At 42.9% G+C, this 26,476-nt stretch overlaps 1 protein-coding gene across 3 annotated transcripts in view; it reads right to left on the bottom strand.

Annotated features, from left to right (window-relative positions):
- PITPNM2 (phosphatidylinositol transfer protein membrane associated 2) overlaps positions 1 to 26,476 on the bottom strand; it is a 217,989-nt gene that overhangs the window by 33,837 nt on the left and 157,676 nt on the right. For all 3 annotated transcript variants that reach the window (XM_077834846.1, XM_077834847.1, XM_077834848.1), the window contains 9 exons: positions 21,522 to 21,617; positions 14,991 to 15,092; positions 13,790 to 13,860; positions 12,268 to 12,512; positions 11,559 to 11,748; positions 10,472 to 10,591; positions 9,235 to 9,446; positions 1,639 to 1,814; positions 1,012 to 1,182 (listed from right to left, as the gene is read on the bottom strand). In XM_077834846.1, the coding sequence (XP_077690972.1) occupies positions 1,012 to 1,182; positions 1,639 to 1,814; positions 9,235 to 9,446; positions 10,472 to 10,591; positions 11,559 to 11,748; positions 12,268 to 12,512; positions 13,790 to 13,860; positions 14,991 to 15,092; positions 21,522 to 21,617 (1,383 nt within the window). The remainder of the gene's footprint in view (positions 1 to 1,011; positions 1,183 to 1,638; positions 1,815 to 9,234; positions 9,447 to 10,471; positions 10,592 to 11,558; positions 11,749 to 12,267; positions 12,513 to 13,789; positions 13,861 to 14,990; positions 15,093 to 21,521; positions 21,618 to 26,476) is intronic.

Below are 26,476 nucleotides of genomic sequence, written 5' to 3'. Positions count from 1 at the left end.
AACAACTACAATCAAACACTCGCAACTACAGTTCAGGGTCTTCTATAAAGGACCAACCTTCAATTAGAGGAATAGAAGCTAATACAGATGGCCTTCCAAATAAGCCTAAATTCAGTGCCTTACTAGTTAAAACAGTTATAAAGTCAGAAGAAAGCACAGGAATGGCAATTTTACAACAAAAGAAAAGGAAATCCTCCAATGTAGCTTTTCAAAATGATCACTGATCATAATTTTATGGTATATATAATGGAATCTTCTTAAAGTGAGAAAATTATTCCCCCAAACAAGTGGAGATTTACTTCAATAAGATTTTAAATTTGCACACTGAGATAATCAGGGACTTGCATTTGATTTCACTATGAATGGAGTTCACTATAGACAAGTTTGTTAGGATGAAAGAGGTCTCCAACTGCTGGCTTACATATGGGTAGATTACAAGAATTGAAAATGGGCTTTCTGAGCACTGCCCCCTTATTTGAGCCATTTGCATAGGCAAAATATGCAGCAGCAGTTCAACAGAATGTGCCGTGCATAGCTAATTGTATTCAGGCACCCAGTTGCCTCAGCTTGCTTCACCCATGTTGATCATGTGCAACAAGGCAAACTGTATCCCTTACGTGGGCTTTGCTCTGCTCCCTCCCAGCCCCTATCGACCCCCTGAAAGATCTAGTCCCTAAATCTCAGCCTAGCTGATCATGAATTTCATTCCTATGAAATGGTTCCAATCTCAAGCACTGCCTGGGATGTAAAATGGAGAACAACATACAGAGTACATTGCATATTGACTCACAGCAACTTGTGGGTTTTATTTAATAAATGACAACAATGGCATTTTGGATGTGAGGAGTTGAATTTGTAAAGAGAAATCCACTTGCCTGGGAACTTAGCTAAACACTAGGAGATTAATCCTGTGCACCTCACTCATATGGTTAAAACACCCCCTCACTTCAGCAGCTATGCTGAGAGCACAGCCTTTGGGCATAGACAGATGATAGATAAAAACTGACGTACCCAGAAGAGCAGAACTGCCGTCACCTAATGGGAACCTCTGGTAGCGTGGAATATTGAAAGGAGGCAACACGTGGAATCTCTTTTCCAAAAGGGGCTCCAGGCGTGAGGCAGATGGGTCTGCAGGATGGAACAGGTTATAGACTTGTTGGCAGGCTGGCCTCAGCTGAAAGACTAAGGAGAAAAGGAGGGGGGAAAAAGAAACTCCCAAGTATTACAAAGTTATTTGTGAGGCTCGTATAAATCTATTTAAAAGGTGATATACTATTTGTAAAGCATGGGGAGGAAAAAGCCCTTTCAGACTGCTTACTTCCATCACACTCCAGTTGTAAGTCAAGCAGGACAACTGATGTTTCTTTGGAACATACTTTACTAAATTTTTTGCAGCATATTTTTAGATTTTTGTTGTCTAGGGTTCAATGACAAAAAATGTGTAATCAATATTTATAGGAGTAGCTAGTACTAACTTGTATGGTGGAACAACACATATATAATTTAGTTTTACAATATGATCTACAGTTCATCTCATCCAAGTTATTGGATTTCTTCTTTGCAAGTCTGAAAGCTTTTTTTGTAGAAGGTATTTAAAATGCCCACTAAGTGGAACTACTGGTACATGCCAAAACCTACTGTCAAGAGCTGGGATGACGGTTTTTCTCAATGCAAGGACCAGGCCCAAGGGAGACCCAAACAGGAAGAAATCAGTGATCTCAAATTCAAATTTTCCAACATTTCCTCCATCCAACATTGTGGAGCTACTCGATCGTCTGGATCCTGGGTCATTTCTCAGAACACTAGAATGTAAACTAAAACAACAATAAATTCATAAATAAGAACAGGGTCAAAAGCCAAAATTTTGTTCACAAGGGTGTGGGGTTTTTTAGAAAAAATGAACACAGATTGTAATGTGGCTAATCGTGTAGACAATTCTTCTTATTTTAAGAAAAGGAAATGTATCCATTAATCACCTGTGCCTCTACATGCTAGTGAGCTACCCTATCAGAGCCGAGTCCCCTTGTTTCACTGATATGATCCAGTCCATAAATTCAAGCTCCAAGTGAGCTACAATCTCTAGGATTCCTGTTCCCACTCCTCCAATCTCTAATTCGCTCTTTGTGGGTTTGAGTAAAATGCTGGCTGCTGCTCCTGAAGTAGTAATTTGCATGCTAGCAAGAGCAAACAAAAATTACTATAGTACCATGCAAAAGGCAGCATTTACAATCAATTTTAACTTAACTCCAAGTACATGTATTGTTATTACCGTCTCTCTTCTTGTCAACATAATTCTTTTTATCATTTTTTCTTTTCATCACTCTATTTCTCAGTGCTACGGAAAGCAGTGAGCTGTGCTTACCCATTTCTTCTTCAAGGAAGTGGGACAAATGTTAGGGGATTACAAAGGAAAGAAAAAAGAAAATGGGAGGGGAAAGAGAAAAAGAAATATCAAAAACTGCAAGAGGGTTTCCTACATTCTTGTGCACTGACTTCATGCCACAGAGTTTTCTAACAGCATAAACTTATATAAAAACACATACACATTTATACCCCATATACTATGGTGGTGATTTCCATGTGATGAACTGCATTTATCATGCACCAGCAATGTCCTTCCCTAGATTCTGCACAGTAATCTATGTGTGTCATGACGACTCACATTTTAAACTCCCCTCTTGCGCCATTCTGAGCCGCTTCAGAAAGCTTCAATTAAAAAATATAAAGCCTGCCCCTAATTTGTTTCTTTTCCCCCTTCTAAAGTGTCTAATTTCCCTACAAAATTCAATGAGTCTGAAGTGCAGGGTGGCAATATGCAGATTTAAAGGACAAGTATAAAGTCCAATATTCCAGGAACTCCAATAGGGTTAGAAACACAAGCTGTCTTACATGGGTAAGCTGGGATCACTCCAGCTTCCAACAGGATAAAGTGCTTGTTTTTATTCTAGAGCTGGTGGATTGTGAGCTATCAGATGCAAAATATCACAATGTATGAATTAGAAAGAGGTTATTTTAGGGAATAAAGAGGGTTGGGTTTTTTTCAGACTCTTTGAGTCTGAGTCTGAATTGTAATTTTCCAAGGCCTGCAGAGTTGGACCAAGACAATCTGGCTGTATTTAAAGCTCTCTGTAACATAGTTAAAAGAATTTTCCTGTAAAATAAGGGGGATGAATGAATTACATGACAGCTTGGTTTGAGAGAAAAGTTCTACTGGCCTGGAGTCAGGGATGACCCAAATAACACTGCCCTTCCTGGCTCTGGGGCAGAGTTCTAGAGGCGGTCACTGCAATTTGCCCTAGCTCTGCATGCACAAAGTGCTCATTCCTTAGGGGCACTTCTGAAAGTGTAGTGGCTGCCAGGCTGTGCAGTGAAGTCCTGCTACTTGCTGCTGCCTTGGAGCCCCCGGTGGAACATGGCTGTGTGCACTATGCCAACTGGGATACTGGAACAGCTGCCCTTGCATGCATCTTTCATCTGAGAACGCCAGTCTGACAAATTAACAGCTGCGAATGACACACACAGTTGGGAAGGCGGCAAATTGGTTTCCCTCTGATTTTATTTTCCTCATTGTGCCTCCACTGGCTGCCAATCTAGACAGACACTAATAAAACCTTTGCACCATACCACACTGTCATGTATTTTCTGTAATACACACACAGCTCTATGTCTAGAGTTCTGGATACCAATGAGAGCAAGTTATGATGATTGCTTATACTATGCGCACAAATCATTGAGAAAGTCAAAACAGTGGCAACAAGACAGTGAACAGCAATGACAGCTAAAATGAGCCTGTTTCCCTTCCTGTGATATGAACAATGCTCCAGGAGGTCATGCTGCTAGAACGCATGATGTTAGCGTGCATGTGCAAAAGAACAATCCTCTGGTAAAATCAGAACCATTTTAGCTGTCAGGGCTGCAACACGTTGGTCTTATGTGTAACTAAGACAACTTGATAAGCAATGAGTTCACCCTTATAGAGAAGACCCAGTCCATTAACTTGATTTAAATGAATACGCAAAATGACAGACAGCACATATATCAAATGTATTATGGCAGGAATGGATTTTCTAGATGGGTTCCAATTTCTGTTACATTCCAAGCGCCTTCCTCCTGCAGCCTCCCTCAGGTCAGGTATGTGGGAAAGAAAACATACTCTAATAAGCCATTTGGTACAGTTTTTCTCATTTTAGTGGACATTCAACAGCCCTTTTGGGAATCAAAGGAAATGAGATCTGAGGGGGAATCACGATCCATCATGTCCCAAGCAATCCACATGGTCCTGCTTTTCCTTTATAATGCTACAGCTGCATTGATTAGACAGGATCAAACTGGGTTTAGTAGCAAGTCAACTAATTGACAGTAATATAAAACCAACACAACCAGAAATATTGTACCTGTGCAGAAGGATTGAATTTAAAAATAAAAGAGTGGTTCTCTCACCAGATGATGCTCTGACTTTGCTGGGCATTGTCCCAAAGTAGTGGATAAGTCTAACACATGAATGAAAATTAATCTGTCTTTGGCATGTGCTAAAGTCTGCATTGGGCACCAATGGAAAGATCACCATATGCCAGGCTGCCTGAATGACACACATTTGCTGTGCTCATTAGGAAAACTTGGGTCTCTCTCCTGCCAAGATCTCTGCACTAAGCCATGTAACCATGTTACATCATGTCTTGGTTTTCATAGCAAAAATTGATACTAGTGATAAAGTTATGTAGTGATAGGAAAGTGTACTGGTAACCCTGCTATTCATTAATCAATCATCATAAGCAGAGTGTAATGTAACACTCTGGTTATATGCAGTCATACAGGGGTAAACACAATGGACCTGCCAATATCCCTAGCCCACTCCGGGCCCACCACCCATTTTACAAAGAAAACAGGAAGCTGCTTGCCAGATACCAAATAAGGCCATGTTCCTTGGTTCAATCCAGGTACATCCCTCTCTGGCTTCTACAGCAAGCAAGGAGGAGAAAACAGTATGTTTTGATTTGACCAGCATTTGCCTGTCTAATATGGGAGGTTGCCTTGCTAAGCTACGACAAGAGACTGATTGTCTTTTATTACCCTGGTGGAAAGAGCTTACTGGTTTTCCTAAATGCAGCCATCTTTTTTTAATATAGCAGTTCCATACCCCAATGCCATTCACTTTCATACCTTCCCTCTTGTATAGATCTTTTAGTAAAGGGCCCCTGACAGGTGAGTAGAGTCAAAGCCCCCAAGTTGGAATGGAAAGACAACTTTAGCTGGTGTAGGAGAATGAGGCTTGGAGTTGCATATAGTGTTCATTGCTTGTCAGGCAGTGAAAGGGAAGGATCAGTAGAAAATGTCTAGAACTCTCCTAATTCCACAAGCCGATAGAAATGCAGCAGTGAGGACATAAGCATCCTGCTTCAAAGAGGTGCTCCTTGAACAGTATCTAAGTGGTAACAGGACCTTCCTCTAGGAAAGTAATTCAATTAATAAATAATAAATTAAGTTATTTTTCTAGTGAACCATTTAAAAAGTTCATTATTATGCTACTTAAGGTTCTCAATACATATAAGAAACTGAAACAGACTTTTGATGTAACTGAACAGGCTCCATGCTTAGTAAAGGGTACACATTAATTTGGAGGAGGGGCTTAACAGGGCAGAGGCAGCTTTGGCTGCCTGTGCTGGCAATACTGTAAATATACAACACATGCCTCTGGCTGAGCCTATGCACTGGGAGATTCAGGAGTGTGTTATGAAAAAGATTTCCCAAAAGGTAAAATTCAGGCTGACGAGCAGGAACAAAAACCTTCCTCATAGCAAATTCTGTTAGAGTGGGGAGCAGTATGCCAAGGGAAGTGCTGGGGGGACCCAAAGCTTACAACACTCAAATCTAATGCTGTGCTCAGTCTGAGCCCTGGTCTACACTACGAGTTTAGGTCGAATTTAGCAGCATTAGGTCGATTTAACCCTGCACCCGTCCACATGATAAAGACATTTTTGTCGACTTAAAGGGCTCTTAAAATTGACATCGCTGGGTCGAATTTGGGGTAGCATGGATGCAATTCAATGGTATTGGCCTCCGGGAGCTATCTCAGAGTGCTCCATTGTGACCACTCTGGACAGCACTTTCAACTCAGGTGCACTAGTCAGGTACACAGGAAAAGCCCTGGGGAGCTTTTGAATTTCATTTCCTGTTTGGCCATCTTGGCGAACTCATCATTACAAGTGACCATGCAGTCCCATAATCGCAAAAGAGCTCCAGCATGGACCGAAAGGGAGGAACTGGATCTGATTGCTGTATGGGGAAACGAATCCATGCTAACAGAACTCTGTTCCAAAAGACATAATGCCAATATATATGTCAAAATTTCCAAGGGCAAATGTGAGGTGTTTACAACGCTCACAACTGCAGCAGTGACTGGAGTGGGCTCTCACTTGCAGTGTTATGGCGTATGCACAGGCAATCCAGGAAAGAGGGTGAGAAATGATTGTCTGCCATTGCTTTCCCGGAGGGAGGGAATGGTCACTGACGACATGTAACCAAAACCACCCACGGCTACCTTGTCCGTTATCTCAATTTTTTTTTAATTAATAAAGAAAGCATGCATGGTTTCAAAACAATAGTTACTTTATTTCGAAGTGGGGAGGTTGGTTGGCTTACAGGGAATTAAAATCAACAAAGAGGGTGGGTTTGTGTGAAGGAGAAATACACACAACTGTCACACCGTAGCCTGGCCAGTCATGAAACTGGTTTTCAAAGTCTCTGTGATGCGCAGCGCGCCTTGCTGTGCTCTTCTAATCGGTGTCTGGCTGCTAAAAATCGGACACCAGGCAATTTGCCTCATCCTCCCACCCCACCATAACGTCTCCCCTTACTCTCACAGATATTATGGAGCACACAGCAAGCAGCAATAATAATGGGAATGTTGGTTGCGCTGAGGTCTGACCAACAGCGCCAGCGATCTTTTAAACGTCCAAAGGCACATTCTACCACCATTCTGCACTTGCTCAGCCTATAGTTGAACTGCTCCTTACTACTGTCCAGGCTTCATGAGCCATGGGAGCAAGGGGTAGGCTGAGGTAGATGCGACCGTGCGGTGCTGCCGGTTAGGAAAGCAGCCTGAGGCAGAAGCCTCCAGCTCGCAGGAGATCAGGATAGCAGAGTTGCAGCAGAAGCGGTGGAGCCGTTCACCATTGATGCGAAGGCACCCAGGAGCGGCTGCTGTGTGGCCAAGGCAAAAGAGCAAGAGCTCTGGAGCTGTTACATGTGGAATGTATGGCTGCAAGATTTCTTCACCAGCAACAAAGGACAGGAATATGATGCACCTAAAATCTAAAAAGGCCCGCACATTTCCAAGAGTCACTACCCTTGATAACAGAACGTCAATGATTGCATTGGCTACTTGGATCACAGCAGCCCCCACAGTAGACTTGCCCGCAACAGCAGTGGTGATGGTGAGATGAGCAGGCTCCAGCTTGCAGTGCTATGGTGTCTGCGTGGTTAACCCAGAAAAAAAAGCCGCGAAACGATTGTCTGCCGTTGCTTTCATGGAGGGAGGGAGGGAGGGACTGACGACATGTACCCAAAACCACCCGCAACAATGTTTTTGCCCCATCAGGCATTGGGAGCTCAACCCAGAATTCCAGTGGGCTGTGGAGACTGTGGGAACGCTACCCACAGTGCACAGCTCTGAAAGTCGACGCTAGCCACGGTACTGTGGACGCACTCCGCCGACTTACTGTGCTTTGTGGGGACGCACGCAATCTACTGTATTAAACCACTTCCGAAAAATCAACTTCTATAAAAATTGACCTAATTTTGTAGCATAGACATACCCTGAGTAACCTGTCGAGGACACTCCTGCATTAACTGGGGACATCCTGGATGGGAACTAATTGGTCTCTTCCATCTCTAATGCGTAGGATTCTGTTCTTTTAGGACCCATGATCATCTCATTTCTTCTCCCAGGTTTCCACTGCATCTCTGGCAGATCCATGAGGATCCCTCATCTCCCTGCTTGAAATGCGAGGCCCTGGGCTCCTCCCACTCACCTCCAGGCAAGAAGGCTTGGCTGGAACCACCCTTCAGACCAGTCAATGCTGCTCCTTAAACAAGGTCAGGGTCAGTATTGGACAAAGCTGAGCAATTCTGGGGACTGTAGTGCTGCACCTAGAGCATCCCAAACCCCATGACCTGGGAGCAAGGGACTACTGCCCTGAACTTGTGTCTCCAGAATAGCAGCGAAGGGCCCTATGAACCTGGGAAGGGCCCAGGGTCAGCGTTCATATCCATCCTCAAATATCCCAGTGTTTAGGGATGCTCATAACAGATGGCTCGTGCCCATCTCTCTGACCAACAGGCCAGCCAGGTCAGGATCAATTTTGATAGATGACTAAATTTAAAATGACATTTGACTCTAAGTTCTCTTGCCTTGTCCGTAGCTGCACTGGTTACAGACACTCTATTTCAGGAATGGCCAACCTGTGGCTCCGGAGCCACATGCGGCTCTTCAGAAGTTAATATGCGGCTCCTTGTATAGGCAGCGACTCTGGGGCTGGAGCTACAGGTGCCAACTTTCCAATGTGCTGGGGGGTGCTCACTGCTCATCCCCTGGCTCTGCCACAGGCCCTGCCCCAGCTCCATCTCTTCCTGCCCCCTTCCCTGAGCCTGCAGTGCCCTCATTTCCCGCCCCCACCCCAGAGCCTCCTGCACACCATCAGCGCCTCCCCCTCCTTCCCCGCACCTGATCGGGAGGTGCGGGGAAGGAGGGGGAGGCATTGATCGGCAGGATTGCCAGTGGGTAGGAAGTGCTGAGAACGGCAGGGGAAGCTGATGGGGGGCCGCTGACATATTACTGTGGCTTTTTGGCAAAGCACATTGTTAAATCTGGCTTCTTCTCAGGCTCAGGTTGGCCACCCCTGCTCCATTTGCTCCATCCTGCTGCAGTAACATGGCAAAAAAATAACCACCAACCTCCCGCTACTCTTGTGTGGCCATTTTACCCTCACTGTAACATGGGTGCAGCACAGCAGCAACTCATGGGTAATTTTGCCCCACAATCACACAGTATCGTAGAATGCTGCTGGTAATTCCTCTGCAAAGCCCACACTTGCCAATGGAATCTGAACACCTCTGATATTCTTCAGCAACATTCCTCATCCTTGCCATCCCCGGGGTTACAAAACATTAAAACTGCACACGGGCGTCTCTCTTGCCCTCGGGGATTCCTGACTCACCTTTCCTTTGAAACCTTACCTTGAAAGGAATGCCTGATGTTGCTTTATTGTGTCCATTTCGTAGGTTGATGAATCACTCCTTTTTCGGGGTAGCTGCTTCTTTGGATCCTCTCCATTGCTACGAGGAATATCAATGTTGCTTCTGCTGAGGTGTCTGCTAGCCTCCAGGTTGGAGCCACTGGAACAATAACTGTTGTTCACAATTATTCCAGGAGACAGGAGGTCAGTGTCCTAGGATTTGAAGTACACAGGCATCAGGCAACAAGTCAGAAGTGCAACCACATTAGACCCTCCTTCTTCAAACAACCGCACTGCCTCCTCATTTGTTCCAGTTCAAATCTACCTAATCTCTCCATTTCCTAACACACCTATCTAAGTGGACTCTAGGAATTTTTCTACTTTACCTACCTCGGAGTGCAACTGAAAAACTTAAAAAGGACACTAACAACTTGAAGCTCCGCTCACACCATCTGGGAGAATAAGAGGTTTGATGGTCCTGAGCAACATTACTCAGAACATCCTAGTCTGTGATGAATTTTCACTTGACAAGTATACTAAAAAACACTAGCTTCATATGGGATTTCTGGTATTAAAACCTAAAACCAAACAACATTTCTATAGTCACTAGGCGGGTGTACAATACAAAACAGCAGGGTTGGGCAAAGCCTACCCCAAAAGTCGTGACACAAGCACACACCCCAGTGTGCACACTCCCTCCATGAAACTGGAAAATGGAGCTTTGTTCTTTCTGACGAAAGCCGTAAATACATTAGAAACAGTCCATGTTTTCTAAAATACATTCTTATGCTTTGACAACCACATTAGCAGTGAGAAGAAAAGGAGTACTTGTGGCACCTTAGAGACTAACCAATTTATTTGAGCATAAGCTTTCGTGAGCTACAGCTCACTTCATCGGATGCATGCTGTAGCTCACGAAAGCTTATGCTCAAATAAATTGGTTAGTCTCTAAGGTGCCACAAGTACTCCTTTTCTTTTTGCGAATACAGACTAACACGGCTGTTACTCTGAAACCTGACATTAGCAGTGGTAACTATTGCTGATATTAGGGCATCACTGACAGAGTCCTAACCAGTCCTCCTCCATAGTGCCTATGTCCTGGGCAGAGGGGGATGACTGGAGGTAGAAGAGGGAAGGATTAAACATGGAGCCCTCCCTTCCGTCTGGAGCTATGGGAGGACAGGGAAGTTCTGTGGCCAACACAGTTATCCTGACTGGTTTCTAGTAGGCTGCATTACCTGCACACTCACAATACTCCCTCGTCGGCTGCTGTTTTGGCTCTCAGACACACTCTGATTGCTGTAACATAAGGCATCAAATCCCAGGATTCCTCCTACGCAGTCCCCTACCAAACAGACCTGAAAGAGAAACCAGAGGTGGGAAAAAACCCCAAAATGATCCCGCTCACTTTGAATTCACAGAAATACTAGCTAAAGGAATAAAGCATCTAAGCCCAGAAAACGGGGAACATGAGATCCTTCATGTATTTATCAGCATCACTGCTTAATCACATAATATGTACCTAGGAGTCCTCGCTAGCCCAAGCAGTTATGGAATTATTGACCATCATGTCTCAGATGGGTGAGTTCTGGGTCAGCAGTTACTCTATACCAGGCTATGAGGTACTCTGGAAGGTTTCCAGCTATGGAGCAGATCTGGCTTGAGGCAGGATCTGAGATAATTTCTTCCCATATGGGAGGTCGTGAAAACCCTGATTATAAAAGGTGGGGAGAGGCAGAAGCACTTGTGATACATGGCAAGGAAAGACAGTCCAGTGGTTAAGGCACCACCCTGGGTTTCAGGAGGCCCAGATTCAATTCTCACAAACTTTGTGTTCAACCTTGGGCAAAGTCACTTAGCCTCTCAGTGCCTCAGTTCCTTGTCTGGAGGCTGTAGAACTCCAGTGGGGACAATAGCACTGCCCTACCTCCTGGGGCGTTGTAAGGATAAATACATTAAAGACTGTGAGGAGCTCAGATGTTACGGTAATGGGGGCCAGAGGAGTACCTAAAACAGATAAAGAGCATTTCTTACACGTCATTTGGAGAGACACATCACACCTATGGTGTCTTTCGTTTAAGCTTCACATGTTTACAGTTAAATTTCTTAGCTCTAATTTGCATTTTCTTCTTATAAAAACGAATCTCCAATAAGAACAATGTAAAATAAGGGAAAATCTTTATCTTAAAAACAAAACAAGAAGCCCAAGAAAACATTTTCATAAATTAGCCCAGCATTGTCAAACTTTTCCAACTCTTCCAAGAGATTCAGAGCGAAATGGCCTTGTTTGCTCTTCATTTTATTGTTCTAAAACTGATTACCCACCTGGCCAGTAAATGATGTGCCTTCTTCTGATTTAATGAACTCGCTGTAGGCTTGATTGGCTCTCAAAATCACCGTGGCTACCGCCTCCTGATATTGTGGGGATGATGTTGCTAGCAGAGGAAGCGCAGCGAGTGGAATGTGATCCTGACTATTGGAGAGGCATCCTTCATCATAACTGTAAGGGCTGAGGCTGAATATAGGAGAGGAGATAAAAGAGACAGAGGCTTGCATTATGAGTTCATCATTTGCAGGCAGCACAATCAATGTTTCAGATCATAAAAAAAAAAAAATCTCAAAGTACAAAAGCTGTGTGTTCTCTTGCTGGTAGAAATGCTCTTGGGCTGGGGAAAACGCACTTCTTTCCCCCTTAAACCTAAACCTTCAGAGAACACACACAGTGAGAATGACCCTTGGACAACAACTCTGTAAATTCAAGTTTAAGTACTTATCTGACTAGTTTGAGTAAATCAATCACAGAACTCCAGCTGCACTGCTATTGTATTCATTACAGCCATGTATAAAATTGAGGCTTGAAGTCTTGCTAGTTAATTAATAAAGTGCGCTCTCGAAGTGTGTGGACAGCTCTCATCAATATTGAGCATCCTCAACAAGGACAGAGCATACCCCATAGTGTTGATTATAGATGCACTACAACAGAGTAAAATTTTACAAATGTACCCCTCTCCAAGATAAAGGAGCACTAACTTACTTGGATACCAGTGAAAAGGCTTCTGAGCAGATGGCTGGGCAAGAGACTAGCTTGACTGCAATGTGTCCAAGAGCAGCTGGGTAATGTACCCTCATGACTGTATCAAACACTGTTGTGATAGTATTGACATCTCCTTGTTTAGAATTCTGATCACCACTTCCTGTATCCAGGATGTTTCCTCCATGTAGTACCAAGATTAGGACGTGGATTTTGCTTGGCTGCATTAATGGCTGCACTGATTCATCCTAAAAGGAAATGAAACAAAATATAGTGAAAGTACTTGTTTCCCCCAAGCCTTTGGTATTTGTCCCAACAACACTATGTTTATTTAGCACCTTCTCTTCTACAGCCCTTCACAACGTACTTACAACACTGCCCCTGAAATACAGGCACCTCCAGGGGACAGGCCAATTCCTACCCAATAGCAACAAAACACATACATTGTCCATACAACTGTAATTGGTGCACTTCAAGATACACAACTGTGGGGATTTCAAGCCCAAGAAGGACTCCCGTAGTGAGGGTATCTTTAAAGAAAATTGATTCTTTCTTCTTTCAGTAATAAATGTTTTATGTGTGTAGTTCTTCCCCGTGTAGTTCTGAGATGCCATGAATAACCCGGAGGCTTATCAGCAGTCACCTGTAAGCTCCTTTCCTGTCAAGTTCAATGACTTCTGGTCGTAAAGGTAAGGTAAGCACACCCAAGGAATTTCTGACTAGCTTAGGGGTGGAGAGGGCTCTTTGGATTCTTTAATCCGATCAAGCCCTAGAAAATTACTTCAAGACATGTTTCTGGAAATACAACTACACTTGGATAATTAAGACTTGTTAAACTTGTAAAATAAAAACATGGCTCCTCCCCATAAGGAACAATTAACAGATTTTAGAATTACTCTATTACACCCTCACTCGATTGGTTTTCCACCTCATTTCTGCGCATGTTAATTTTGGAACAAATCTAGAGGGTTTTTGGTGGGGGGTGGGGAGGATTTGTCCATAATGTGATTTGAGCTTGCATGTCTCTCTAGAGGGAGGAATAAAAATCCCTGCTCCACTTTGTGCTACAACGAAAGATGAGCCTGAATCACAAAGAGCTCACAACTTCTCAGTACATCAGGGCTGTTTGTATCTGGGGCTCAGATTTGGATCCATCTCTGTAACCAAGTTTGAAAATGATTTTCAAACAGGGTTTTGAACAGTGCATTGACAGCTACTTCTGAATATGTTTGCTGCTAGGCTAGTTCAAGGGTACATCATTTGTTCTTTCAGCTGAGGAACTTTATGATTGCCATTCACAAGCTTTGTAGTTTTTTATGTGTGGTTAACAATATTCCATAGGTAGGTACCTTAATGAAGTAACTGTGTAAGCATGGTCATGAACTAGCTCCCTGACACAGAGATGCCACAAGGGACACATAAAAAACATCTGCAGCAATGAAGTTCGCTATTTACTCCATCACTTCACCAGCTACATTCTCTAAACAAATAGGGGATTTTAATTCGATGCAAGCTAAATGCTTACCTCTATGATGCTTAGCCTTTCCACACTGGAACCAACATGGTACTCTGTTGATGTTTCATGATACAAGTCATCTGGAATTAAAGAGGTTTCTAATATAAGTACAGCCAGACTCCATTCTATACAGCAGCTATATAAATGATGGCACTGGCTGTGGTTCTCAATTTTTTCAACATCAGGATCCACCTCCCACCTACTCAGATTACCTCTCCCATTTAGCAATTTGGGAAAGATGGGGTATGTGTGATCCCAACACTTTTTGGTCACCTCCCAAGCTGAGAACCCATGAGCTACGCCATCATTAAATGTCCTAGTAGTTCTCTCTTTTTTAACATGAAGGTTTTTCTAAAGGATATCCAGCTGTAGAACTGAGGACACAGCCCATATTTTGAAAAAAAGGGGCACAATTCAGATTTGGTGTGAGCAGGCAGGAGCCCACTGAAGGAAATGGAATTGCAAATTGCTAACAACAGTCTAAATTTGGCCACATGTCTCTTCATCAAGGAGATAACTGTTCTTCTCAAGCAACTAAAGAGCGGCAGTGGGAGATACCCTGGCACAGCTGTTAGAAACCATCAGCTGCACAGGAGCATGGAAGAGGCTATTTGAACTCTAACAAGGGAATGGGGTTTGACCTGCTCCTGCATGCGTGGATTTACTTGACTCAAGAAAGCCCAAGTGTAATCTTCACCACACCCATATCACTGGATGAATCAGTCTAACTTGATGAGTCAATTTCCTTTCAGCACTTCAAGAAGGCTTAGAGAGGAAGATGTTATCAGACGAGGAGGATACAGGTGAGAAGGCTAAACCTTCTCCTAACAGAAACCCCTGTTGTGTGGGGAGGGAGCAAGGAAGAAGAAGGGGTTAAGAAGTCTGAGGAATGTATGGGTGATTTAAGACCACACCACAGCATTTAATCATTTTATCAGATAATTGCTTTTGTTATAGTAAGAAATCAAACTGAAATGGAACGTGAGAGAGAGAGAGAGAGTCTGAAAGACAAGATCTCCCTATTCCTAACTCCTGCTTGGACACTGAATCTCTCCAGGGCATTGGGCAAGTCACTTCTCTCTGCCTCAGTTTCTCCAGCTGTAAAACGGGGGTAACAAATTTTATCTTCTTTAGAGGCTGGTCATGAAGATTAAATTAAGTGACTGTAAAAAATGCTATGTACAGTGTGAAGTAAAAAGAAATAAATTACCCTGGACATCGCATTCAGAACTTCCAATTTTATCCATGAGATCGTTGGAACTCCATTTGGTGATTTCTTTCGGGAACCCTTCTTCGTTGTCAGAAAAGTCCTCTTTAAAGACAGAAAAAATATTTTTGATACACTTGTATATGTATGTGCAGACGTGTGTATGCACGCACATACACACATTACAAAAATACAGCATGTCTATAAATAAAAGAATACCTTTATTAATTCTGTGTAACCTCATTGCAATTTGAGGCAAGATAATGTTTAAATGTGTTTGTATAATCTACTAGTAGCTGAATGCTCGTGCTGTCACGTGGATCTGGCAGTTGGGCCACGAAACCCACCACCTGTGCAGTCTCCCTCATGTAACCATAAAATTGGTTAAATTTGCATAAAATTGCATAAAAACATGCAAATTAGCTGCAGAGTAAGGATGGTGACTGGCTGAGTTACCTCTGGTATGACAATGGTCTAGGATTCTTGGCATGGCATAGATACATGTACTGTAGCTGTACGAAGCACAGATACAATTTGTAAAGTCAAAATGGCTGAAGACTTAAACACTGGATGGTAACATATCACAAATCTCAGTGATGATTGAACCTGGTGATATTCTAAACAAAAAGAGTTCTCAATCCTCTTCTAGCTGTCTCCATTGCTTCACATTGACGCAATAGACCTTCTAGGCTTCAGAGCGACACACAGAGAGTGACTATCCTGGAATCTTATACAGACACCAGCTCTCAGGACAGTGAGAGCAAAATGCATTTTAAATACAAAAGAGAAGATGTTTAAGTTAATCACCGGAGTATACAAGTAATCTGTGTATAGCTCTGAAATATGTATAAGTAGATTTAAATTCTTGTTAGTTGTTAGAATCCACGTGTTGGTGTTTTCCTTGACACGTTTTCTGTCCTAAACTATATTGTAAACACTGTTGTATGATTTTAAAAAGCCTCACTGATTTACCCCTACTACTTCAGACCTGTCTCCTTCTGTCCAAACTAAAACCTTGGCTTGTCTCGCTGACATCTCCTTGTGGTCGTGTAGCCACCAGCTCAAGCTCAATGTGCCTAAAACAGAGCTCCTGATCCCCCCCTCTCCAGCCCTCCTTGCTATCTCCCTTCTCGATCACTGTGGACACCATCATCATACTGACTGTCACTCACGCTTGTACAGAGGGCACCATCTTCAACTTGGATCTCTCTCTAGGTCCTCAAATACAGGGATTGTCTAAATCTTGCCAATTTTTCCTGCATAACATCTCTAAGACACAGACTTTCTTATCCATCCACACAGTTAACTCTCTCATACAAGCCTTCACCATCTTGCGTCTTGAATACTGTAACATCCTTCTCTTTGGCCTTGACAAACGCAATCTTGCCCCCCTCTTATCCACTGAGAATGCTGTTGCAAACAGTTTTCTTAGCCCATTGTTTTGACCATGTCAACCTTCTCTTTGCATCCCTCCACTGACCCCCCTTGTCTGCTGCATCAAACATAAGCTCTGGTCTTCACTTTCAAGGCCCTTGATGGCCTATCCCCTCTTGGCCTACCACCTCTCTTTCACTATCACAACGTTGACTCCCATCTCTGATCAGCCTCCATTGCCCATTTGTTACATTTTCTAACAAGCACGTTCGTGCTTTCTCCCATGCCTGTACTCAAGCTTGGGAGGAGCTCCCCATAAACACCCACAAAACTAATTCACTATCATCCATCTAAACTCTCCTTTGCCATGATGCCTCCAAAAACAACCTGATGAGGGCTGGAGGGCTGAGACCACTGCCCATCGTACTGACTGACACAGACTCATTGGGTACATCTACACAGACCAAATAAAGCTCATGCCAGCAAGTCTCAGAGCCCAGGTCAGCTGAATTAGTCTCAAGGGGCTGATACTGTGGGGCTAAAGATAGCAGTGTAGATGCTCAGGTGGGAGCCCAGGCTCTGAGACCCTCCCCCTCACTGGGTTTCAGAGCCTGGCCACCAGCCCGAGCTGGAATGTCTACACTGTTATTTTTAGCCCTGCAAGCCCAAGTCAGGTAACCCAGCCACGGAGACTCGCTGAAGTAAGTTTTTTTTCTGCCGTAGGGTAGTCATACCCATTGTTTCTTTGTGCTCCCTGTCTGCCTGTATCCATCTGTTGCTGTCTCTTGTCTTATACTAATATGGTAAGCACTTTGGAGCAAGGACCGTCTTTTTTGTTCTGTGTTTGTACGGAATGTAATACAGTGGGAGTCCTGGCCCATGAGTAAGGCTCCTACGTGCTACAGAAATACAAATAATAAATAGGCACCATGATCCACTTCAGGAGTTACTGCATTTCAGGAGTGGGTGCAGCAATCCCTACATTTGTCATACATATCTCCCAGAGGAGTTAGGAAGCTTAGCTGCCTTGTTTGTCTAGCTCTGAGATCTTTGGATTAAAGGGTGCTAAGTATCATTATTTTTAACACCAAAGTACCTAAAAGGAATAAAGCAAACTTAATTCCCTAGGCTATTTTGGGCATTAATAAATTTGAATAAATCTAAGCCTGAACCTGGTCACATTTAGGAAGAGCAACAAGACACCCACTTTGCACAGGATTTCCACTTTATACTGACCATGGGCTAGAAATCCCGGGCACCAGGCCTAGTCTATACTAGAACAGATTTGCCAGGATAGCTATATTGACAAACTCACCTAGAGTATACGCAGCTTATACTGGCAAAAGAGTGCTTTTGCCAGTATAGCTTATATCCCTGAATGAAATAAGCTATACAGGTAAAGCAATTTTTTTTGCTGGTATAACTACTAGGGCTTTACCGATACAAACATGTTGTTAAAAAATTGCACCCCTTGTCAACATTCCTGTACTGGCAAAAGTTAAACATGTAGACCCACCCAATGGTGTCACTCTGTTCTCTAGATTGTAAGCACGTGAGCTAAAAGAGGGAATAGTGCAATGGCTCCTCATTCCTGGACAAGGTCTTGGATGCAATTTTAAGCTGGATAAAGTGCTCTCTGATAGTATGGTGTTAGGCTCCTATAAATGTTTGATGTATGTAATAATGACATCATAGTTTGCTCAGAACTCTGAGCTCATGTCTTAGCAAGTGAAAAATTCTTTCAAATCACCTTTGAAAAATGCCAAGTCTGGCAAGCAAACAGACTTAACTGTATAACACCCCTATTGACACACCTGCCTGATTGCTAGCCAGGAAGTTGTTAAGTGATTTTTTCTTTTTTCAGTTTTGAGACTTGGAAGCTGGAGCATATTAAATATTTGTTTCTCCTACACTGCAGAGTGGAACTTAGTAAAAACCCACCAGCAAAATCTGCTCTATTAAAAGTATTAGAATTCTCAAATGGAAATGTATGAAAGACTATTGGATTTGCGGTGCACCAGTTATCTTCCTACGAGCTATCACCATTATTCAGTCAAGCACAGCTATCTGCAGGGACAGGTTTAATTAAACACAGTTATTAAGTGACTTCATTAGTATTTCTTGTCCAGACTCAGGAGACATAGCAGCAAAGCAAATGTGTCTTTGAAGAGCATTAGAATCTGTGTTACTAGAGAGTGTGTAATATTATGCCTCATACAACTTTCACCTTCATTAAATTACTATTTGTTAAGCATAGCGAGCTTGTCAGATGACAGGCACTGTATCAATATCATTATTCTAAAACTCTTCTTTCATCTAACAAAACCCCCTCCCTGTAGACTGCCCACAGTCAGAGGCCAATTCTTAAGCAGACCATCTCTGACTTTTGGGCACTCTTCCCTCTGACACTGCAGAGAAACCAATTAATGACCCCTCAAATCTGCACATAAAACACTGCTTTTGTTCAGCTTTTATGTAATCCTGATTTGAAATCATATTTATCACTGAAGGTTAATTGTGTTTTAATTGTATTTATCGTTCCAGGCTTAGCGATTTTTTTTCCTGAAGAGGTAAATTTAACGAAGAGTTATAAACATAAAAATGACTGCAATTTCAGCTATCTCCAAGATGTAAAAGCTATAATCTTCAGATTCACAGGCTAAGGTTCTCTTTTTTTTTGTTGCTTTACAGCTACTAATAAGACCATTAGTTACAAGGTTCTTTGGATCAGGAACAAAAAGATTTTGAAACCCTATTCTTTTCAGAAAATCTGATAAACAGCTAAGAGTTATATAAAGGGGGTTGAATGCACTGCTGCGCAAAGACTGTTTATTTTTAGTGCTTTTAATAACACTTCAACCATAAAAGATAGCGACCTGGAAATGGTAATGTCAGCATGCCATTTAATTCTTCCAACCCGAATAAAACTTGAGTTGATCTGATTTCACTGCACAGAGAGAATGAACGAACAGGTAACACCACATGATACCTCTGCCAACGGGAATACACCAGAGAAATCGTGTGTGTCAAACAGACAGAGAACAAAAAGGGGGAGATTAAATTCAAAGCTTCTCCAGCAACTTAATCTAAATATTGAACTCATTTCCTTGAGAGGTTTAATTATAGGTCTTACTGCTGCTTAAATGATCACCAAATATAACATTACTCCTATTATAATTTATTACAGTATAGATATTACTGTATTTTTAACTCTCCTTACCAGAACATGCCAGTGACTGAGAACATGTGGAAAGTCTAACAAGATAAAAATCTTTATAGGCTCAGATTACACTCACTATTCAGCAAGGAAACCTGAATGTATACGGGAAGCACTCATGAGGAGCTGAATTCATCATTGACTCATACCCCAATCGACACTTAGTTTCCATGGTACTGGCCCAGCAAGCCTCTCTTACAGTATTTACTGTAAGAAACACTCATTCCATATTCACAAATCCAGTGCAGTTGGTGTCTAATGAGAGAGCCGTCTAGTCTGCAATAAAGGGTGTAGCAGATTGTCACTACCCAAAAAACCAGAGTAGCTTTAATATGCATTGTCGAGAACATCGATTTGTGAACAAAAAAAACAATCAAATTAAGCAAATTTCAACCTAGACTGAATAGGACGCAGTCAAAGCAGAATACGGAGGAATTTTTCATTTGCAGCAGATGAGCTAGATGATTTAAGCAAATGTTGTCCATTTCTAGATTCTATCAGTCAGCGATTAAAAGGTAAAATGCATGGTGGATAGCTATGAGTTTGTTTAGATGACTCACTTATATTCATATGTTTATATTGCTATCATAAAGCCCTGAGGTACAGTTGTTACAGGAACTATAGAAGTTAATAAATAAAGACACATAAAATAAGTTAGCCCTGGCTTCTGGGCCAGTGACACTTAGGGCTTCAACCCTGAGCCAACCTGTACTCAAAGCAGCCTCTTAGCCTGCACAAACCTGCAGTCTTACTCTATAGCAGCGTGCTATTTCCCACAAGAAAACATTTGAAGGAAAGCCTGAGAATCTGGGGCATATTTGTAATATTTGATATCAAAACTTTTCTGGAGTACATCACTTCAGCTGTATTACTTGCTATGGTCAATAACAAACGAAATACTATTTACAAAATGGTACCAGCAACTCCATTTGCCAGCTCTGGCAGTGCAGGTTAGCCAGCTTGTTAGATGATCATTGGAAGGCTGTTTGGAGAAGGGTGTCTTGGTAGTTAGTGCTTTGTACCAGTGCTGAGCTCACTGTCAGTGCTTAACAAATATATACTGAATAAATACGTAAAATATACAATATGAGTCCTGTAGAGCAGAGCATCCTCCTTTTAGATACAAGCAGCGAACACAAAAATATGTGGAGAGAGCTACAGCACACTAAAACACTTCAGGTTTCAGAGTAACAGCCGTGTTAGTCTGTATTCGCAAAAAGAAAAGGAGTACTTGTGGCACCTTAGAGACTAACCAATTTATTTGAGCATAAGCTTTCGGGAGCTACAGCTCACTTCATCGGATGCATACTGATGAAGTGAGCTGTAGCTCACGAAAGCTTATGCTCAAATAAATTGGTTAGTCTCTAAGGTGCCACAAGTAAAACATTTCAGGAATTCTTACAGGAAAAAAAAAACTTTCAATGCTGGTGAACTCTGACATCTCCCTTCACTCCCTTTTGCATTTCTTCGTGCAGGCATACAAGGTGTTAAAAAGGACTATTACTAAAGACAGACTAGGGTCTCTTCTTACTTAGACAGGACTCTACTTGTTATGAGCTTTACCACTTGGCTATTTGAAAACAAACAAACTCAGTCATGCTGAATCAGAAATATTAAGAGTTACATCCACAGCTTGTGTAGAGAATTGCAGAACTTTACCCAGGTGCATTCGCACCAAAAAAACCCCAAAGTTCCATACATTAAAAGAACTCAAGATCATTTCATGTTAAAAAATAATCAGACAGATTACATTAAACTTTAAATATTGCCCAGTTAAATGAAATAGTCTGCTGGGTGCTGCTCTGAATTACATCAATGCTGCATGAAACCCTTAAATAGAAAATACAGTTTCAAGCAAGGCAGGTGGTCTCACTGCCTACTCCCCTCCCAATTCCACCCTTTAAGAAGATAAAACAACTGATCACCATTTTGGTTCCACATACCATGTGCATCAAAGAATTCATCATCTGAGCTGTCGTCTGAATCTCTGGCAATGCTCTGCATCCTCCACTCGGATATACTATGGCGGGAGGGGCTTGCTGGAAAAAACAAAAAAAAGGCGTATGCGGAAAGCTACATAAACAAGGCAGGGTGTTCCTGACATGGTCTTCGCTACAGGAACATAGTCATGTGCACCTTGTGAAAATCTATCACTGCAGTGATAGATTAAGGCACAATATTCCAGTGATGCTGGTGTGATGTCAATGTACCACTTTACAAGTCCTGTTTGCTTACTGTGGTTATAACCTGCCCGCAAGCTGCCACATTAAAGCAAGCTGTTTGTATCACACTTACGCTATTTTGAACGGCAGCTATTTATAACCATTAGTAGGATGTGTAAAATCATTTTGTTTTTAAAGTTTGCAATTAAAAAGGAAACAGTCTGATTTGTAAGCCTTCTGCTACAGCTTCCACTAACTTTCAGATGGGAAACTATATGGAACAGCATGAAGAGAAATAATCTGTTTTCTAGAAGGAAATTGCTTCCATACCAATTGGAACAGAGATCTATTTGAACTTTAAATGGGGTGATTTAAATAAAATGTGGTCGAACTATTTTTATGGAAGCTCTCAGTGTGCACTATGGACAGATTTACACTAATACAGTGAGAATAAGAGAACATGACAATTCCTTCAGCGTCTGTTTGCCTCCCTTTTCTTACATCTACTTGATCCCTTTCATTTTCTATTTCAAAGATCATTGTGCTAAGTAAACCTTTTGTGGCGTTAGCTTTCAAAATGCAATTTAGAAACTAGCTACTGTGAACTCTTTTCAGCTGAGCTCTTCACAAGATACTAAGTCAGCTAAAGTGAAAATCATACACAAAGAAGCAAGAGAGACCAGCTCTTGCTCTCATTCTCTCAGTTTCACTCATGATTGTGGTGCACCAGTCAATGTTATAGAACAGGGAGCACACACAAAGTACATGTAGCAGCAGCAGCATTCTAATGTAACACAGCAGGGTTAAAATGTTCATTTAGCACACAAAGGACATTGAATGGCTCATGTTATTGTAATGGCTGTATGAAAACTATTTATGCTATTGCTGTAACAGGGTTAAATATGTGAGTCAGATACTTCCGATTCTAATTTTACCTCCTAATTGTCATGTGATAAGACCACTGCGACCCTGAGCAGAGGCAGTTAATTACAGCTTAGTTGGTTCTGTAGCCCCCGACTATCCCACCATCAACCCCTCTGGGAATAGCGAGCAGTGTGATTGGCATAGCCGAGCTAAATCACACTGGAATGACGTCAAATGCACTCGCATGCTAGTTTCTAAAAATAGAGCACATAATAATATATGGGATGGTGACAAGAGCCCCACTCACACCAGGGGTCTTGCTTAGGCAGTGCAAAACGGATCAAATCTGCATACAAAGAGAGAGAGTTACTTTCTCGTCAAATATCAGGGGGTAACCGTGTTAGTCTGTATTCACAAAAACAACAAGGAGTCCGGTGGCACCTTAAAGACTAACAGATTTATTTGAGCATAAGCTTTTGTGGGTAAAAACCTCACTTCTTCAGATGCATGGCCTCCACGAGAGCTTATGCTCAAATAAATCTGTTAGTCTTTAAGGTGCCACCGGACTCTTTCTTGTCAAAGGCAGTTGTAAATCCAGACAGCTCTTCGCATTTATGTATGTGAATATGCTGCCGTTTCTTAAACCTAGCATGAAAGAGGATTAAAATATCGCCGTGACGTATTTCCCAGCTCATTGCAATTCACTCCTTTCATCAGTTTTTCCAGTAAAATCCACGCCAATCTGAAGTTTAAAAATCATGTTTTGCTACCAGTGAAAGCCGTTAAAATGAAATCCTGAGAGATGCTGAAGAACTGCAATTTCCATTGGCCATGTCTACACCAGGGGACAAAAATGGTGTGTTTTTTACAAGGAGATAGCTAACAAGAGATAGCTCTGTCACTGTAAAATCCCAGCATAGCCAAGGCAAGTGGTAGTTTTATCTCCAGGTAAGTGTGTAGCAAGTGAAGAGATTGCTACTCACCTTGTGGAGTAACTGAGGTTCATCGAGATGGTTGTTCCTGTGGGTGCTCCACTTTAGGTGTCTTGGCGCCCTGCACTTCTAATCGGAAATTTGTAGTAGCGGTGCCCTGGTTGGCCATGCACGCAGCAGCCATCTCACGCCACTCCGAGTGGTTACCCCATGTGTGCAGCCAACCATCCCCCAGTTCCTTCTCTACCCCAAAGGATCAACATGAAACTCCGAAGTGGGGGGGGCAGGGGGTAGTGGAGTACTCACAGGAACTACCATCTTGAAGAACCTCAGCTACTGCACAAGGTGAGTAACCTTTTCTTCTTCAAAGAGTGTTCCTGTGAGTGCTCCACTTTAGGTGACTGTTGAGCAGTGCCCCTCGGTGGAGAGGAGGGGCTTCGGAGTTGATGTATGTACGGTGGAGAGCACCGAGAGTCCAAAGTGAGCGTCTGCGGCTGATTGTGCATCACAGCAACAGTGTTTGGTAAAGGTATGGGCTCATGCCCAGGTAGCTGCTTTACAAATGTCCGTGATGGATACGTTATTGAGAAAGGCTATCGACATGGATAGCACTCTAGTGGAATGTCCGCGAAGTCCAGAGGGAGCTTGCAGATCATAGTTTTGGTAACATAATTGGAGACAGGTAGATATCCACTTAGAAAATCTCTGCTTGGAGCTGGTTTGACCTTGGGAATGTCCTGTTGTGGATACAGTCTAGATGATTTTCTAAATGTTTTTGTTCTGTCTATATAGAACACTAGCGCTCTGCAGATATCCAGCGTGTGAAGGGACGCCGCTTGTTGTCAGCATGCAGTTTGAGGAAAATACAGGTAAGTAAATGGGCTGGTTGAGATGCAAGGGGGAGGCAACCTTGGGTAGGAACTTAGGATGTGGTCGTAGGATTACTCTGTCTTTGAGGAATGTGGTATAAGGTGGGTGAGCCATTAGGGCACCCAGCTCTCCCACCCTTCTTGTTGATGTGATAGCTACTAGGAAGGCGACCTTCATGGATAGGTACAACAATGAGTAGGTCACTAGTGGTTCAAAGGGTTTGCCCATGAGGGCACGGAGAACGAGATTGAGATCCCACATGGGAGTCGGGTCCCATAATGTGGCATACCTATTCTCTAAGCCCTGGTGGAAGTGCTTAGTGGGTGAGTGAAGATGGTGACTCCGTCCACCTTAGTGTGGAAGGAGGTGATGGCTGCTAGATGCACTATGAATGAGCTAGTAGATAATCACGATTATTTTTAGTGTCAGTATGTAATCAAGGATTATGGGTAGTGGGGCCGATTGTGGAATAATCTGCTTTTCCTGGCACCAGGTACAGAACCGTTTTCACTTCTGTGTGTATGTCTTTCGTGTGGTCAGCCGTCGGCTGTTCTGTAGTATGTCTTGTACTTCCTTGGAACAGTCTGTCTGAAGTTCTGTCCTCCACAGATCAGCCACGCCTTGAGATGGAGTATTGAAATGTTGGCGGTGATGGAGGTGTCCTGTGTCACCAAACAAGGCATGAGGAAAAGGGTTCATGGTGGTGTCACAACCATCTGTTTCAGGTACGGGAACGACGTTTGTCTGGGCCATGTTGGTGCAGTGAGGATGACTCTGGATTTGTCTTGCTTGATCTTGTGAAGGACACGGCTCAGAACGGGAATTGGGGGGAAGACATACAAAAGTGGGGCTTCCCATTTCACAAGAAAGGCGTCACCCAGAGAGTCGTGTCCCAGCCTGGCCCGGGAACAGTACTGCGGGCACTTGGCATTGTGGGCCATTGCGAAAAGATCTATTGAGGGGAATCCGCATTGTTTGAATATAGTTTTTAGGATTGCGGGATCCATCTCCCACTCCTGCGTTTGTGAAAAGTTCCTGTTTAGCTGGTCTGCTGTGGCATTCTGGCAGGTAGAATGTCATGATGCCTATGTTGTTGTAGATGCACCATTGCCAGAGGCAACTGCTTCTGCACAGAGTGGATAAGATCAGGCCCCTCCTTGGCAATTTATATAAAACATAGTCGCCAAGTTGTCTGTGAGAATCTGGACAGTCCTGTTGCAGATTAGGGGAGACAGTGATGGCAGGCATTTCAGACTGCAAGTCAGACAGCATTTGAAACCTGGAGAGCCCGGCATGTCTGAGAGGCTATGTTGAAAGCAAGAATGGGAATAGTTCCATTCTTATGCCTCTTTTATTGCTGGGTAATTACCCGCATGAGGCGGGGGAAAGGGGAGGACTAGGAGAGGAAATATTTTTTTTGTTTTTTTAATGGTAAAGAAAAATTTAAGGAGAAATTAATAAAGAAAGGGTACTAACCGGGAAAGAACTGAAATAAGAAATATCGAAAGCTGAGAGGTGCTGCTGTCATTCTGGCCAAAGCCAAAGGAGGTAGAGAAGGAACTGGGGGACGGTTGGCTGCACAGGCAGGGTAACTGCTCAGAGTGGTGCGAGACGGCTGCCGCACATGTGTAGCCAACTGGGGCACTGCTACTATAAATCTCCAATTAGAAGCGCAGGGCACCAAGACACCTAAAGTGGAGCACCCACAGGGACACAACTCTAAGAAGAACTGTAGGTTGTCTTGTGTGGTTCACTTCGCCCAACTACATCAAAGGGATGAATTCTGGCCCCAAGAACTTCAATGGGCCACATTTTCACTCTAGGATTTTGCAGTGAGATAGCTAACCTACTGCAAAACACACACAACTTTTTTGCTACTGTAAACCCTGCCACTGTCTTCGATGTGACTTGTGCCTGACAGAAACACTGAGTTAAGATGTCAGGAGTCATCTTTTTCAAAGAGTGGCTCAAGAAAATGAGGAGTCTATAGTAAAGGACACTTGAGAGAATATGACTTCCTACTGCACAGGGGAGATTCATGGGTCTGAAGTGAGTCCTTCAGTTAGGTTC

The sequence above is a fragment of the Eretmochelys imbricata genome, chromosome 15 (assembly GCF_965152235.1).
Source record: "Eretmochelys imbricata isolate rEreImb1 chromosome 15, rEreImb1.hap1, whole genome shotgun sequence".
Taxonomy (NCBI): domain Eukaryota; kingdom Metazoa; phylum Chordata; order Testudines; family Cheloniidae; genus Eretmochelys; species Eretmochelys imbricata.
This window is presented reverse-complemented; position numbering and strand designations above follow the sequence as displayed.